At 45.2% G+C, this 17640-nt stretch overlaps 1 protein-coding gene, 1 long non-coding RNA gene and 1 pseudogene across 3 annotated transcripts; 2 read left to right on the top strand and 1 right to left on the bottom strand.

The window, feature by feature from the left end:
• Nucleotides 1-6472: 6472 nt before the first annotated feature.
• Nucleotides 6473-8624, bottom strand: LOC133891198 (CRIB domain-containing protein RIC7-like). Of its 2 annotated transcripts, none has more exons than XM_062331917.1 (5): nucleotides 8269-8624; nucleotides 7992-8139; nucleotides 7764-7888; nucleotides 7496-7586; nucleotides 6473-7211 (listed from the first exon to the last, which is right to left on the bottom strand). In XM_062331917.1, the coding sequence occupies exons 2-5, from the start codon at nucleotides 8050-8052 to the stop codon at nucleotides 6778-6780; spliced, it is 711 nt and encodes a 236-aa protein (XP_062187901.1). In that variant the 5' UTR covers nucleotides 8053-8139; nucleotides 8269-8624; the 3' UTR covers nucleotides 6473-6777. The 2 variants fall into 2 exon arrangements, with proteins under 2 accessions (XP_062187901.1, XP_062187902.1); XM_062331918.1 differs by having other exon boundaries at nucleotides 7992-8116.
• LOC133891200 (uncharacterized) lies at nucleotides 7293-7880 on the top strand. The gene is made up of 2 exons (XR_009904154.1): nucleotides 7293-7574; nucleotides 7655-7880. It is a non-coding gene; the product is annotated as an uncharacterized LOC133891200 (long non-coding RNA).
• A 3320-nt stretch (nucleotides 8625-11944) lies between the features above and the next one.
• On the top strand, nucleotides 11945-13343 carry LOC133889928 (putative cyclin-dependent kinase F-2; annotated as a pseudogene).
• Nucleotides 13344-17640: the final 4297 nt, after the last annotated feature.

Genomic DNA, 17640 nt, shown 5'->3' with positions numbered 1-17640 from the left:
GGCTTCAAGCTTCTTGTGGTGGTTGGCCTCGGCGGCAGCTACCTGAGTGCTTGTAGCCTGGAGAAGAGTCTTTATCACTGCCCACAGGTCATTGTTTGGGATTGATATCGAAGTTTTGTTTCCCTTGAGCTGTGGGTCTTCTTCGGGCGCGCTTGAGGAAGGATCACTAATTGGAGCCGAGAACGAGTCAATCGTGGATGTCAGCCTTGGATGACTGGTCGAGATGCTGGCAGCCTTGGTTTGCACCTCAGTTGATAGTCTGCAATCATAGAATAAGGGAAGAGACAAAAGAAAAGACTGCCAATCGACCAGTCGAGATCATACTCCAGGACAAACCTCTTTGAAGTCATAAAGTGCAAAATGATGCTTGACTTTAGCTTTTTTGTGGTCACCTTCTTCATTCTTGGTCCGGCAGGCGGAGCCAATGGAGGAGTTACACATGGACCAGGCAAAGCCAAGGCATCAGTAGCCTACAAAGAACTAGATGGTAAGAATTCATTATCGAGTGAAAGTATGATCAACTAAAGAGCGATAATTCGACTGAAATTACCTCTTTAGTCGATTCATCAGGCATGACGGTCCCTTACGTTGGTGATTGCGAGGATGCGCCAGACGTCCCCTAAAAAGGACACCCACGCAAATGTGTCATTAGTAGAATGACCGAAAGAAAATCGATAACTCGAGAAGAGTTACCTTTTCGGTCGGGTCATCGAGAGTGGCGGTTGCTTGAGGAGGTGATTAGGCTGGTACGCTCACCGTTCCCTAACAATAGGTCCCTCATCCAAACCGAATGCATTCAAGTATCCACTTAATAATTTGAAAGAAAATAAGAAGATAATAAGAATTTCGATCAGCATACCCAAGGGCTCCTTCTCTTGCACTTGAGAGGGCTCGAATCCGGCAGCAGGTGAGAAGTCGGGGATGATCTCTTCGATCGAATAGACCCCTCAGCCTCCTCATTGGTTGATCCTTTCCCCTTGTCGATGGCATCGGCAGAAGAAGCACCGTCGAGGTCAAAGACCTCGCTCAAAAGGATATGTTCTTGGCGGAAGACTGGAGCCTGCAGTCATACAGACAAGTCAAATAAAATAGACAATAACCGGTCCTACTTTTCCATTAAGAAAATCCTTACATATGGTCAAGGATTCACTAAGGAGTAAGGTAGAATGCCACACTCTGGTGCGCCGGAAGAGAAACGCTTGTTCAGCGGGCGGTGACATCCTATGCAGGCAGGGCTGAAAAAGAGGGGAAAAGTTTACTCGACAAAGCTCGAAGGTCATAGCAAAACAAAAGGGCAAAGTGCTAACTAAGCCTTACATCCGACCGCATCCCTAGAAGCATCCTCATACTTCAAGGGACTCAATCTCTTACTAATAAAGTCTCTAGCCACATGTCACCCAGTTAGGCCAAATTGCCTCAGCATGCCAATCCTGTTGGCGAAGTAGGTGGTGTGGTCGAACTCTCAATGTTATTGTGTCCAAGAAAGATTTTGGACAGGAAAAAAAAACCTCTATACACTAAAGGAAAACCAATCGGGTCGAGATTGGAGACGTAAAACCAAAGCTTTTTCCAATCTTTCGACCAAGAGGAGGTTAGGGGAACCAAGATATAGGGTTCTTTATTCCACTCCTCAATTGGAAACCACACCCCCGATACATTTATTATCGGTAATCCTCTTTAGTTTATAAAAATACCGATAAAGATTCAAACTTGGCTCGATGGTAAGGGAAGCCTCACAAAGATGAACATGGTGACGGAGTTGGGGTTCAGGTGGTGAAGTTCAATTTGATATCAATCGAGCACGTTGAGAAGAAACTTGGAAGGAGGGATGTTAAAACCACAATAGAAGTAAGACTCAAAAACTACAAACTCGTGCTCAATCTAGCAGGAAGGGAATCTCTCGCCGGATGTCATCCTCCATTCGACCAGGCTGCACTGCCGCACCACTCATTCTGCTTCGAGTTCCGCCAGCCAAGATTCTTGCATTACTGAGGGTGTCCAGGCCTCGATCATGAACCTAACATCATCATACTGATCAGGCAAGGCACCAGCGGCTGCTGCGTCCGACCGCTTCTCCGGCGAGGAGGAAGTCAGGATCTTCAATGAAAAGCTGGGATCCATGGATCTAAAATTCTTTCAGGCGGTGGTGCGTGCCGAGGCAGAGAAAGCTAAAAGGCTTATGCAAGAAGACTAGTAGCAATGACGAGGAATGGATGCTACGAGTTCGGGTCTTACGGGTAAATAACCAAAAAGTTATCACCTCTTCGACCACTCCCACCTTTAAAACGCTTTGACCGGTGCAAAAGAAGGAACAATGATGACGTGCGAATCTCTGCACGCCCTTCTGCCCGCATGAAATGCGCATATACCCACCGTTTCAAATTTCGAAAGGTTTTTTAACCGTTGAGTTCTTTAATCTTTTTGTTCAAGGCTTGAGTGCGGTTAGCCACAGGGCGCTCGACTTGACTGAGCTTCCACTCGATACTCGAGGAAGGATCCATCCACACTCAATTCTTTCGACTATGAGCCTGATCCCCTTTACTCGACCAAGCTTAAATTTGGCGGTACTCGAGTGGGCGCTTATGGAAACCTCTCCTATGGGGTAGAATTAGGGGACTACTGTCAAATATTTAACTATGGGGTATATGCATATAAGGAGTATATTATACACAGATAGGGTATGTACGACGCATATTCGGCAGCTCCAGATATCACAGAACCGAATCAGCGGTACCTGATTCACCCGGAATCAAGGAAGTACATACTAGGAAGGTTTAGATTGGTTACCCAACCCGATATGACCAGTATTCAAAAAGATCTATCTACTTGGACGTCAAAGAAGACAACTCCCTATCGACTATAGCTGGATAGGAGTCAATACCTTACCCCTATATAAGGCGGAAAGGCTGGGGGGAGAGAGGACACGTCGTAACACGATGTAACACATGAGAGAACAAGAGAGAGAGGCAAGCATCAAGACGTCAACAGAGGAGTTACTCGACAACTTTAGCCCTAGGATAGATTAGATCCAAGCAACTCCTTGTAATAGTCTTAGCCACATTACTTGTACTCGAGATCATCAATATACGACAGTAACACCCCCACAGGACGTAGGGTATTACTCCAATCGGGGGTCCGAATCTGTATACATCATTTGTCTCACCTCGTGCTTAATCCCTACACTCTAAGGTAACCAGTCAATTTACGAACATATTATCATGAACTAATCTTTGACACTATTAAATAAAAAAACATAAAGTATTGCCCAGGCCCTAAACTGTTCTGCTCGGGCTAGGGCTGGCTCTGTTCTGATCAGGCTGGGGAAGAAGGTGGACTTTTATACTGTAGTAAATATTAGTGCTGGTTGGTATATAGAACCGACACTGATAGTCACTATTAGTGCCCGTTCTTAGCGCCTCAATCATTATTCACGTGCGAGAGATTAATAACCAGCACTGATACATCTTCAATCGCGGTTACAGTTCAACCGACACTAACGAGGCGTTATTTTTAACCCGTTCTATAGTAGTGTTAGCTAGATAGTCATCTAGTGCGTGTAGCATAGAAATTTCAAAGGCGTGAAACATTGCGTCCAACGTTCGTCATGCCATGCTATCCATGACATTTGAATAAGACGATAGAGGATGCTTAGCAACATTCATATATCCATCGCCTATATACATTTTATGTAATGGAACTACACAGGGGGAGAGGATCCCCACCTGAACTTTAAGGACGAAGCTTCATATAGGCCAACCCGGGCCGTGGTTCTTCCTTGTTTTTGCATGTCTATATCCATAACTGAGAAGCTAATGGCTTGCACTATATACAAGGCTAAAAAAACCAGTAATCTTGGCCTCTCAAATCCATGATTTTGCAGGCCAAAGCTTTGGTTTTCAAAACGATATTTTATCTCCATAGTTTGCCTCCTCTTCAATTATTGGCAAGCTCTGTCACTATAAACTCTCAATCAAATTGGTGGCGTAACGACAAGATACAACATTACAAGCGCACACACATATATAAAACGCATGCTACATAGGGGGATTACACAAGGAGAGAAGAAAAGAAGGAAAACATACGAGGTTCATGTTCAGGTATAGCAACTTGCAACTCCAAAAATCCACATTCGAAAATTGAAATTAAGCAATTCGATTATTTGCAGAGTGGCACAACACACCGACCTGTTCCATCAGTCACACATATTGCACACATATAACAGAGAATACCTATACGTAGGAACAAGATTGATGACTAGAGAGGTTAAATAGACGTCTCAATAAATTTCTTGCGAAATCGATAGCCTTCTTCTACTTAGATCACCAACACACCTAAAAACTCAAACAGAAGAAAAAATCAAGAGAAATTTTAAGACTCATCATATAAGCGTGTGTATGTGAATTTTATGCCTCTAGTAATAAGAAGAATGAACTCACAAGGTGCTGAAATTTCAGCCTAAAAACGAAAACAAAAATCAAAACTGGAAAGAAAAATTTGCACACAAGGCGAGGGAACCAAGAGAGGGAAACTAGAAGGAGGGGAATTCAAGCATATGAAACAAAATAAACTTCATTACTCAAAGAAGTCAGTTCTATTTTAGACAGATTATAAAGATTTACCTTTAAAACTCTCACATATTACATAGGCTAAGCATTAATTTTCTTCTCTATTAAAACCCAAGCACAATGCTCTCATATGGGTGGCAGAAGGGGCTCAAATGGCTAGTTCATCCTCTCCTGTAACCCTACCCCTCTATTGATAAGCCTAGGAAACTTGACCCCTAAGTTTCCTAACTTTATCCCAAAATACTCATCTCTTATACTACACTTATACCTACCACTAAGGGTATTTTAGTCTATTTTTCTCTCCATTCATCGGACGGTCACAGCACATTTACGACTTAGCTTCGCCTCGATGCAAGCTTCATAATGTTACCACATACTCCTCTAATCCTCCTACGGTTTTGGGGCCAAATCGCAAAACCCTAGCACACTTCTCAAAGCATGACTAGCAGCCACTTGCTTCTACCTGAAGCAAGCACTCTGATGATGACGCGTATTCTCTGTCTTGCGATCTTGAATGTCAACAGGTCTCTCCCACTCCCAATCCTTCGGGCCGTCTTGTCACTTGCACCAGCATCCCCTTTGCTTGATTTTGTTAACACGCCATCTTCATTCTTTGTTTCATGCTTTGCTTGACCTTCATGTGTACAGCTAGGATCACCATTGACTCCGTCTGACCCTCCCTAATCGTCCGGCACCAAGCACCCGCTTAGTCCTAATCACCCATCGTCGACTGCCAAGTTGCATCCGTCACCTGCATAACTTGAAACAAGCAAACATATTTCTCCACACTCCAAAACATATACAGGTTAGCATAAAATCAAAAACTTCAACTTAGAGCATATCTTGCAGAAAATATGAACACCGGATGTTCCGATGTATTCTGCTCCTAAACACCGGACCATCTGGTGAGTGTAACACTATATGTTCTTAGAAAGCTTTGCTCTCAAGAAAAGGTCCGGTGAAAGAATCTGGTGATATCATGTCCATCACCAGATAATCCAGTGTGTGTCAATCCACCGAACCACCATTTTGTAACCTCTGTGCAACAAAAGGTCCAGTGCATTCTCTGATGTTCACAATATCATCGCCGGACTATCCAGCGTATATAATCAAACTTGGCGCAAAAAATCTCCTCTCTACAAAAAATACTCCGACGCTCTCAAAGTCCATCACCGGACCATCTGGTGAGTATAACACTATCTGTTCTAGAAAAATATTGCTCTCAAGAAAAGATTCGATGAAAGCTTCCGATGATCTTATATCTATCACCAGATAATCCGGTGTGTACCAATCCACCGAACCACCTTTCTGCAACCTCTCTGCAATAAAAGGTCTGGTGTATTCTCCGGTATTCACAATCTCAGCACCGGACTATCCGATGAACATAATCAAACTTGGCGCCAAAAATCTTCTCTCTGTAGAAAATACTCCGACGCTCTCAAAGTCTATCACTGGACCATCCAGTATTTGCTTTTATTTCTGCTTCAGCATTAAAAATGCTCCAGTGATACCCTCCGGTGTATCCACCATACTGACCGGACCTTCCGATGCATTGATCTCCAATTTCGCCCAAAAAAATGCTCTCTGCAAGAAAAAGTCCAGTGAATACATACTGTCCACACCAGAACTTTCAGTGAACACTGAAACATCCGATGTTCACACCAGAACTTTCGGTGTGTGTAATTTTTCTACATACAGAAAAGAATTCACCAACTTCAAATACCGTCAACTCAAGTTAGACATAAATAAGAATAAGCATCTACAAACACATATTAACCAAATTCAAGACACATTAACTATTATCAAAACCTCATCACATATAAACCAAAACATTTGTCCACTTAATTTCTCACTATAACATACCAGATATAACGCACGAACACAGTACACTTAATATATGAATCGTACCCTTTATATATGAATCTTGAACAAGATATATAGCAGGCTAGAAAAGGTGGATCGACATTACAGAAAGAATTAGAGAAAAGAATGACATTTGTGCGTGCACACCCACTCCCGAGAACACTAAATGAACGTGCAATCAACCTTGAACGTCTGCATGCATGTGCCCTTCCAGTATTATATACGTATATTGATCGATCGGCGCTTGATCCTCCTAATGAAGCTCAAAAGTATTCTGCAGCGCATGCTTCATTTCATCTCCAAAAACGACGTCAAAGTTTGGATCGTATACGAGGCCGCAGCCGTTTGATTACCACTCGCGATCCTTGTCCTCGGCCACCGGGGGTAGGGGCGCCGCCGACCCCTCCTCCGGCGCTGCCGCCGCGCCGCCACTCCCCTCGGAGCTGCCCTTGGTTTTCCGACGGTTGGACTTCTTGGGCACGGCGGGGAGGTCCTGGCAGGTGGCCGAACCGCTGGCCGTGGCGTCGTCGCCAGTTGACAATTTGTCCTTGTCCTTCTTGCGGTTCTTGCGGGTGCCTTTCTTGCCCTTCTCCTTCTTCTCCGTGGCCTCGCCGCCCATGCAGTCTATGGAGGAGGTGGCAGAACCCCGGGAGCGGTGCCGCCTCGACCGGCGTGTGCCGGGCGACGGAGGGGAGTCGCCCCCAGCGACGTCGATGCCGCCCGCCTCGCTTCTGGTGTCCCTGAACGAGGTATCTCCTAGGCTTTCCCCATCCATGACTATTTCTGTCAGACACAAAAGAGTGTTCAGTCAATGTTTTTGTGCACAAACCAAAGCATTCCCACTCTCTTGGAACATAGGTTGTGTTCTTTTGGCTGGTAATATCCATTGATCAGCATTGTATATACATACAAACCAAGCCAGAATTTGGTTTGTGCCAAAAATGAATTCTCTTTTTTTTTTCGAGGATTCATTTTTAAGAAGATTTCATCGCTAGTACATGTAATTTCAAGAGTTTGCAACAAGAGGATCACGGAAGTGAACTAATTGTACGAGGTACAAAAACAACCTTGAGAAGCCCAGGGATTTGAAGCAGCGGTGCCCCCTCTTTCGCTCCTAAAAGAGGCTGAGTCCAAAGGCGCCGAGTGGTAATCCTTCATCTGTCAAATCGAACATTTTGTCATGCAACAATATCCATTATTATGATCCAATATCTTACCATTTCCAGGCCAAATGAGGAAGAGACAGACCGAATCAAGTAGACATGAAAATTGACTGCATTGTTCTCAAACATTTTATGTGGCTTATACCAATGTCAGTTAAAGGCGGCAGCATACCCAGCTAGGTGCTCCAGCAGCATTGTTGTTGTTGTTATTGGTGGCGCTGGGCCCGTCCCAACCGATATGGGCCACATGTTTCACATCCGTTGGGAATCCGATTTGCATTTCAGGCTCCTTGCCATCTGGTTTTCGTAATTCAGTATGAAAAATTGACGATGTCAATACCAATGTCCTAGAGGAAAAATCAGCTTCAAGGTATTGAATGAATAACCAGATTGTGCATACCCATCATGTTAGAGATATAGCGGAACGGCCTCAGGATCCCCTTCTTCATCTTTGTGCTCATGTCTTTTCTCCTAAACTTTGCTTGTGTATGTGTGCACACACACTCTTGTTGAATTCACAAATTGCTGATGGGAGAGGGAGAAATGCACTAAAAAAATTGCAGTGAAACAATATGCATGATTGGCCGAAAAGAAAAGAAAAAATTGAAAGGCCTATATCATATTAGGATGTTGAAATATGTATACAATTGAGGATGGCGAAGGAAGAGAATGCTTACTCTGTTGGGAACCTCAAAACTCTCTGTTAACAAGATTGACCATATGTTGGCAATTCTTGTTAACCGGTTCTAAACCTTCCTCAATGGGCCAATGCCATTTCTCTCCTCTCTCAATCTCTTTCTTCCTAAGGCTAGCTCAATATTGTCTAGCCCTGGGCATTGCCCAATATGATTTAGAAAACTTACACTGACCGCAGCGGATGGCACCTTTGCGGTCAATGGTACTTCGAGGGCGAGGAGAGATCTATTTTATGCCTAATTTTTTGGAGGGCCAAGAACCCTTTGAGCTTCTCCTAATATTCAACCATGCGTGGGTGTAGGAAGAGGCTACCTGTCCTTTTTGTGGCTATTTAAGGAGAAGACGGTTATGGGAAATTGGATGGAGGATGCAGACGAGCTTATCTAAAGATAGCCGTTTGGGCAAAGATGTCGTTGGAAATAAGGCGTGGTTGCGTCCACCTTGAGTTCTTACATGGTTTTTGCATTCCCACTTCTGTACACATGTTTCTTTGGTAAAGTTGGCTGATTCATTGATAAATCAAAGTAAGACTGGACGTAAGGCTATTATCCCAACGGAGACTTCAACCTGTATAAAAATTCATATCTCTATCTTTCATACGTATTCTGTGACCAACAGATATCCCTACTTAATATATAAGTATTTGCTACCGATTTACTAATCGTTGACAAACTCCAAATGAAACCTAAAAATTATGAAAGGGGTATGGTTGAATAGAACTTCAATTTAGAAGAATTTAGGTGAATCAATTGTCAAAATCAGAGTTGAAATGGAAAAGATATGGCTTTCGTAAGATTGCCAGAGGATTAATTCCATAAAACAGAAAAATGGGAGTATATTCCTCATAATATTCCCTAGAATTTCTAAAAGGATTTTCCAATTTATATACTTTTTTGGAAAATCAGAAAATGACTGAGTCGCTGACAGGTAGGTTCGAGACCCATGGTCATTGGTCAAAAAGGGTGGCTACTATTTTGTGGACTAGATCTATGGGTTCTATGGACTCAGGGGGTTTACTTAGGTGGGTTTACGATGAGCCAGCTTCATGGACCTCGGTGCTAACTCAGCATAAGTAGCCTTGGAAAAGAACTGCCACATCGAAAAAGTGGTCCCATGTGGCTAACACGTCAGCACCATGGTTTTACGGTGGCACAGAGGGAGGGGCTCACCGGAATCCTCGCTGGATAGCGATCCCGATGGTGGCCTTGACAATGCGCTAGCTAGGGCTAATCTACACATAAAGGCGAAGCTAGTGCTGGGGTTTTGGTTGCTGAAGTGACGGCGAGAGCTCACCAGAGTTGGAGGCAGTGGCAATTGGAAACTAGAATCGTGTGGGGAGAGCTTTTCCCTAGGATTTTTGCTATTGGGGGCTACTATGGTTTGCATTGAACCGTCCAATGGGTTAGGCTCGCCTGGTGTGGCTTCGTCGGCAACTGACAACAAGGTAGAAGGTCAAGGGGGTGAGGGGGTGTTTCATGTTGTGCTCATGTGGGTTTGGAGAGAAAGGACGCTCGGGGCGGGGAAGAGGGGATGGCATTGAGTGAGGCTTACCAAACAACCAAGGAGGGGGAATGAGATCGGAGCAGCGCCAATGATGCTGAAATTTGGTCGGAAGCGGCAGCAGATCCTATGGATCTGATCCCTGATGGCCTTCAAGTGGTCCTTGAGCTGCAATCAATGGCGTGAGAGTGAGAGAGGGCACAAGGAGGCCAATAGGATAGAGGGGTAGAAAACACTCACTAGCGACGGCGGCATAATTCAACGGTGGCTGGAATTGGGGAAAAACAGAGCATGGTGGAAGTGGGGAATCTAAGCATTGAGGAGAGGAGAGCGGGACAGGCTGTGGTGGTGTTGTGGTGTGGAGTAGGGAGCTCGCAGCTTCATTTATAGTCAAAGTAGGTTGGTTCTAGCTGGAGGAGATCAATGGCGGTGGAAAAGATATCCTACTAGAGTTTGATTTGTGATGGGATAAGTTGGGGTGGCATGTGGCAGTGAAGCACTCGATTCTGATGTTTTAGAGTGTCAGCAACATTTAGCATGTTGGTGGTAGATGATGGTGGTGCTCTATACCGTACTCGATAGCCTCCTCGACAGGATATGAGAGGGAAGAGGTGGAGCAGGGCAAGGCGAGCATGTCACAGTGGTGCCGACGTGCAAGAGGGGTTCCATCATGACGAGGTTGTAGCTCCTGCAGACGACTGTGGCGATGGGATGTCTCGGGCATGCGTTGGACATCGAGGCACTGATCTCGCCTATCATTGAAAAGAAGGAGGCAATAGGGAGAAGAGACAATGAGATGAGGACAGGAGGAAGACGACGACACGGTGATGTGGGCCAGGATGGGTCAGTGGTCATGCGGAGCTAGGCCAAGTCATAGAAATGGGATAGGCTTCTACCTAGTGCAAATAGTGCGAAAAGGGAGGGAAAAAAGAAAGAAAATGAAGATTGTACTGCTTTGTGCTGGGCTGAGAAATTGAAGTTAGATAAGTTTTGGTCCAAAAGAGTTTAAGAATTAGAAATAGATTTGAGAATTTTAGAGATTAAACAAAGTTCAAATTCGAATGGCATTCAAATTTGATTTGCAGAACAAAAGCCAAGTAAAATAGAGAATATTTTTTGAAGGTTTTTAAATTTGAAATTTTCAAATTAGGTGTGAATTTGGGATGCATTTCCCAATTTAAATTGATTTTGTTTCAAAATTGTAGTAAATTTAGAAAGTTCAAAATTTAGTGAAATTTAAAATATGGCTAAAACACAGGGTGTTAGACCCAAGTTCACACCCCACGGAGCCAACCAGTTAGGGCCGACAATGTTGCCATCTGTGATGAGGTGAATGCCTAACCCGATGTGCTTAAAGGTGATCTTATTGAGATTGCAGTTACCCCTAAATTTTACTTGAAATTGAAGTCCATTTGACCTTCCCCACAAATTTTCAGCTAAAAATTTCTAAAACTTGAGTTGTAAGTTGATATTTTCTACGGTTGAAAGTGAAATCCAATTCCCAACTAAAAGTTGTCAAATTTGGAGGTTGTGTGTTCGAAATCGAATGTTGATAAATCATTTTTTGGTTTAAAGCAACCAATTTTCGCTGGTTTGAGAGCCATATACAAAGCTACAATTATTGATGCAATAGCACATCATCATTTCTTAGACATGATTATACAATGATGATGAAGCACAATCTCTTTTCACTAAATTTCCCAATATACCTAGCAGTTTTATGATTTATGTTTTGAGCTGAGATCTCTGGTTACCCCCATGTGCAATCATAAAATCCCAAAAAAATAAGATAGATGCTGCAACTTTTTTCCATATAATGGAAATCATATCATTCTTGGCTCAGATCTTCGCTAGGACCTCACCAGTGGCGAGAAAGAGTACTGATCCCCGCCTCCAAGATTTAGTAGTCTTTAGCCTCAATAAAGGTCTCTTGCATGCCTAGGTGACATGATGGTGGCATATTTTTTTCTTGGCTCGTTTGCGATCGAGTAAATAGAAAAATATCCTACAGACACATTACTTCACATGTATAATTAGCGTTGAGTACATCTTGTCTACTGCTTTGAAATCTATATTGATAATATGTGATCGCTATTGAGACAGTACTATAGAAGGAGATGTCTGTAACCGCTGCATAGAACTTTTTTCCGACGCCTCTTCCAGCTTGGTTGTTGACACAAGGAGACGCTGCTCAGCGAGCTCATCCATGGCGTGGATTGGCGAAGCCCGTTTGGGAGGGGAATCGGGAACCGAGCCATTCGGGCTGGGGAGCTCATCCACGAGCCTCAATCGGATTCGAATTGCTTGTAAACCCAGCGTGTGATCGACTCCATGCGCCCATCTGATTCCGCCCACGATCGAAACGGAGTCCGGACTGGAAGACATGATTACAAAATTCAGGAGGCCATGCCCCGGCCGCCGCACCACTCTTCCCTTCCAAAGTTCCAAGAACAACTTTCTCCCTCCACCTCTTTCTGATCTTGACTGCCTCGGCGCGCCCCGGACTCGACCCAGCTGAGCTCATGGCGGCGGCGGCGGCGACCCGCAAACGCCCCGCGCCGGACGCCTCGCCGGCCGGCAAGAAGCGAGCGTGGCTCACGTTCGGGAGCATCTACAACTCCGAGAGACTCCAGGTGCTCGGGGCGGGCACCTACGGCGTCGTGGTCAAGGCGCGCGACCGCCGCACGGGTGAGACGGTGGCCGTCAAGTGGGTCTGGCGGCGAGGGCGAGGGCGGTCACGGTGCGCCAGACCTCAGCGGCGTCTTCTGCGAGGCTGCCTGCCTCGCCGCGTGCCGAGGCCACCCGTCCATCCTCGAGATCAAGAACGTCGTCGAGGACGCCGGGACAGGGGACGTCTTCCTCGTCATGGAGTTCATCGGCCCCAGCCAGCGCGACCGATGACGCGACCCTTCTCAGAGGCCAAGACCCGCACGTCCATGCAGCAGCTCCTACGCGCGGCGCGGAGAAGATGTACGGCGCCGGGCTGATCCACCGTGACATCAAGCCGGAGAACATCCTCATCGGCCCCAGCAGCGCGCTCAAGATTTGCGACTTCGGGATGGCGGCGCCGGCGAAGCCCGCGGGGACGCCGTACCCGGAATGGTGGGCGGGCACGCTGTGCTACGACTCGCCGGAGCAGCTTGTGGGCAACTGATACTACTGTCCAGCCGTGGACATGTGGGCGCTGGGTGCGTGATCGCCGAGCTCCTCACCGGCGAGTTCCTGTTCAACGAGGAGACAGAGGAGGACTTGCTCACCAAGGTGATGCACCTGCGATACGACTTGGGGCTACAGGCGTTCGAAGTCCTACCGGAGCTGTCGCAGGCAGGACGAGAGGTCTTGGCGGGCCTGCTGGCCTTCCACCCCGACGACAGGCTCACAGCGGCGGCCGCGCTGCAGCATCGTTGGTTCAGCGAGGAGGCAGAGCAGCAGTGTTAGTGTAGTGACGATCATGGCCTGTGATCATTGAACTGATCCATGCAATCTTATTATTTAGTTCAGTTGTAATCTTGATTACTTGACATGAAGATAAAGCAACGCTTCTGTTGTTGCTCCATTGTCAGTTGTCCAAACATTTTCTGTATTAACAAGCAATTCCTGCCCAGCGCAGTTGGTCGGTCCGCGTTGTTGCCCCCACACCGCCCGTGTTCAACCCTGCTCGACGCTTGATCTCACCAATTTTACAGAATGGGTTTTCCCTTCTATATTTCCCTTCTGGAAAATTATCTTTGTTCACACTCTGCCTTCCCCCACTGACAAGCACATTTTATAACTCGTCGACAAAATTGTTGAGCAATGGTACACGTCGAAACGTTTTCTTACAAAGACGTTGCAAACCAAACTCTCATTCAACAGAAATAGAAATTATCCTCTGTTCATGTTTTGAAAGAATTCATTAGAAGACAGAGGTGAATATATGTTTATGGTACAAATACAACAAGGGATAACAAACATTACATTAAAACACAGCACAGACTCATTACTCGCCATACAAATTCAAGAACCAAACGACCGCTTGTTTGATCAACCGAGTGTACTGCATCAAGACGCCTGAAGATCATCCATACCCACACTGGCCTGCAAGTAGACAATTGTATCATAAACTGACACCTTCAAAATATGTTTGTTGATCACACCAAAAGCTCTGTAATTTGGACTGAACTTACCAAAAACTTGTGGTTTTCTGCCAGCAAAGGGGGAGAATGTTGCGCAGAACTTCTCAATGTCTGTGTTGATGTCGCCTGAGACATTGATGATCTCCATGAACTTCTTCCTGTCTGGAGCAAACTTTATGGCAACTTGAGATTCTGGGGCATTAGTATGTACTCATACAGCTTAACGCATTTCAGATAGCAGAGTGAAGTATCTATTTGTAACTGATGACACAATCACTGTCCACTGAAGGTTTTATGTTTGTTATTGTTAATAAACTTAACACCCCACTTTACATGTTCCTAAACCCTAAGTATGAACATTTTAGGAATGAGTAATCAAGGCTTTTCCCACTTTGCATAACTGTAAATGCTTTCAAAGTAATAGGAATATTAGTATTTCAGATTTTCTATACTACATGGAGCACTATAGATCTCACATTCTCTCCATTGCAGTGTATGTATAGTGCTAAGAAATATGTGCAGGCTCAGATAACTCATTACACAGTTAACTGTACCGCTGTAATGAATCAAATGTCTATTATCAATCTCATCCTATACTTTTAGGATGAACATCTTCATAGGACTTACCGACCTATATGATTAGCACAACAAATCCAAATACAACTCCACAAGATGGCATCATAAGTAATTTGGATCAGCCATTGCTTTAACCATATCAAAGTGTCACAGACTGAGCTACTGGGTCAAACTATGGGTTGGATCAATGGGCTCAAGTTGGCCCACCAGGCGGGGATGCGGTAGCCGTATATGAGAGGGGCAACGCCAATAGAAGAAGGGGACGAAGAACAAAAACAAGGAACATACCCTTCTCCTTCCTCACGCTCTGATCCTCTCTCATGCTAGTTTCTCCATTCCCAGTCTAGTTTGCTCTTCCCTAGTCTTTGCTTCCTTTTCTCCCAATTTGTATCCTAAAACATCATGTATCCAGTTGGGATTTTGGCAATGCAACTCTTAGGTTTGTTTTGATCGGTGCTTGATTATCGGATACATAATAAATGGTATTAGAGCTAGTTTTCACGCAGTCTACTAATGCCGACGAGTTCGCCTCCGAGCCTCATGTCATGAGCTATGAGGAGAAGTACGTTGCGATGTCCGAGGAGCAGAAGGCGAGGATTCATGAAGAACTAGATCAGTGCATTCGGATGTTGCAAGAGATGACCGACAGCATGAAGACCACGGTCTCGTGGGTATCGTCTTCTCGGATACCCATCCACCAGAGTGAAGCCCCCCGCATCTTCCATGATGCCACCACTACTGACACCTACATCACTGTAAGTTCATCGATGGCTCTACTCCCAACATCATCTATGTCCATCTGCATCAAGGAGCTCATCCACGACCCTGTTCCGGGTGATGCAGCTTCTCCGGCCATCCACGATATCCCCAGCAATGCCAACATCGACACGCCCACAATCGACGTTGGGCCACTACTCCCCGCAAGCATCAGCACAACATCGTGGAGGATGGCGTCACAATCGACGTTCCACACACGCGCTGCCAATGCAATGGCCTCTACTACGATGTCCGCATCAACCCCGATCTAGAGGTTGCAGTTTCCCCTTCTGCCACCTCCTCCACGCTGCAGCCGCCATTGGAGCCATCGGGAACCTCACCGCGCATGTCAACGTTTGCTTTGCCTTGGCCGGCTGAATAAGGACGACCAACGAGTGTTGGTCCCGCTAGTTTTTCTTCGAACGGATGGCAAGAGAGTTGCCAAATTTATATTAGAATGAGTAAAAGAGTGTGAAGATAAAACAAAAGGCCCACCAACAGAGCACTACGACACACCAACTAGAGCCGTAAGCAAGAACATAACACTCTGACTAGCAACAAAAACTACTAAAGGAAACAGATTATTGAAAAGAAAAAGTGTGACGCCGCTATTCAAGATCTTCTTTGATTTCGTGAGCCACTTGCAACGGTGGATGTGCTTGGTTTTGAAACGTTCGCTTGTTCTTCTCCTTCCACACATTCCACCAGAAATAAATCACCAGCCCCAGGACTTCCTTCCTATGATGTTTGTCCACCCTTCTGCTTACTTCTCGCTACCATCTTTTGTTGGTGCGGTACTCTATTAGGCTTGGCAGGGTATTTTGGTGAAACAAGCTGGCAACCCATGCCCAAACCTCCTTGGTGTATGGGCAATCTTTGCATAAATGTAGTGCCATTTCATCAGCGTTGCCACAAAATTTACAGGTGGGATCATGTGGCCATCCACGACGAGCCAAATTATCCACCATTAGGATCTTTTGTTGTAGAAGTACCCACATGAAAAACTTACATTTGGGATCCGCATGCGCCCTCCAAACATGCTTCATATTATTGTGTTGTATTGATCTTTGGAACTGCATCTGATAAGCACTTTTAGTGGTGTATTCTCCGTTTTTTTGTCCATTTCCATAAGATATTGTTAGGGACTCCTGCATGTATAATCATGTCTTGTATGCTCTCCCACAACCGCACAAACTGGTCCAGTTCTTGAGGTGTATCAATTTGTGCTAGGCTTTGCATCCAGTTATGATCTGGTAGTTCTTTGCTAACCATTTGATGTTTCCTCCTTGACTTGTTATATAGGGCTGGTGCTATGTTCTTCGGGGCTTGGCTGTGGACCTAGCTAGAAAGTCAGAACAATGCCTTGTTTCCATCCCCGATATTGACTATTGTCGATGCGTTGAACAGATCCATGTCCGTCTGATCACATGGAATGTGCATTCTTGCCCACGGTCGGTCTTCTTCTTTATATTGGGACCATAGCCATCGAAGACGCAAGGGTCGGGCAAATTTCTGTAGGTTTGAGATTCCCATCCCACCTAAACTTTTAGGCTGGCATATAATCTCCCAATTGACTAGACAATGTCCTCCACTCACTTTCTCTGCCTTGTCTCCTTTCCATAGGAAGTTGCGTTGAATCTTTTTTATAACCATTTTTGCAAAGGAAAGATTGTTAAGTGATAAATCATTTGTGATGATAGCACCGTCTTTACTAGTGTTTCTCTTCCTGGTATGGTGAACATTCTCCCTTTCCACTCTGGCAACCAACCACTCAACTTGTCTAGCAACGGTTAAACGTCCACCCTTTGTATCCTCCTGATGTGTAGGGGTAGCCCTAGGTATATGCATGGGAATTGGCCTACCATCCCTGGGAAGCTTTGCAAGATTTGATCCATAGGTAGTTGTGAGCAATGTATTGGAAAAATCTCTGGTTTTTGTAGATTGGTCACTAGCCCCGAGCATTTTCCAAAAGCAACAAGTATTACATTTAGAACTAGTAGTTCCTCTCTGTCAGGATTTGCGAAGAGGGCCACATCATCGGCATATAATGAACATTAAAGCTGTGCTGCTCTGGGAAGGATTGGCTTAAGCAAATTCCTTTGTGTTGCCATTTGTATGATGCGCTGTAACGGGTTGATCACCAAAATAAAAGGCATTGGAGATAGAGGATCACCTTGACGCAACCCTCTAGCATGTTGAAATTTCCTTCCTAGGGTACCGTTTAGCAGGACTTGAGATGAAGAAGTGGCAAGTAGAATTGATATCCAATCACACGAATGTTGACCGAAACCAATGGCAGTGAGGACCTCAAGAAGATATGCCTAATTTACTGAGTCGAAAGCTTTGGAGATATCTAGCTTGATGAACAGTGTTGGTTGCCTTTTCTATTGCAACTCCTTGATGACG

Source organism: Phragmites australis, chromosome 14 (genome assembly GCF_958298935.1).
Source record: "Phragmites australis chromosome 14, lpPhrAust1.1, whole genome shotgun sequence".
Taxonomy (NCBI): Eukaryota; Viridiplantae; Streptophyta; class Magnoliopsida; order Poales; family Poaceae; genus Phragmites; species Phragmites australis.
The sequence above is the reverse complement of the archived record's forward strand: the minus strand, read 5'-3'. Positions and strand labels throughout refer to the sequence as shown.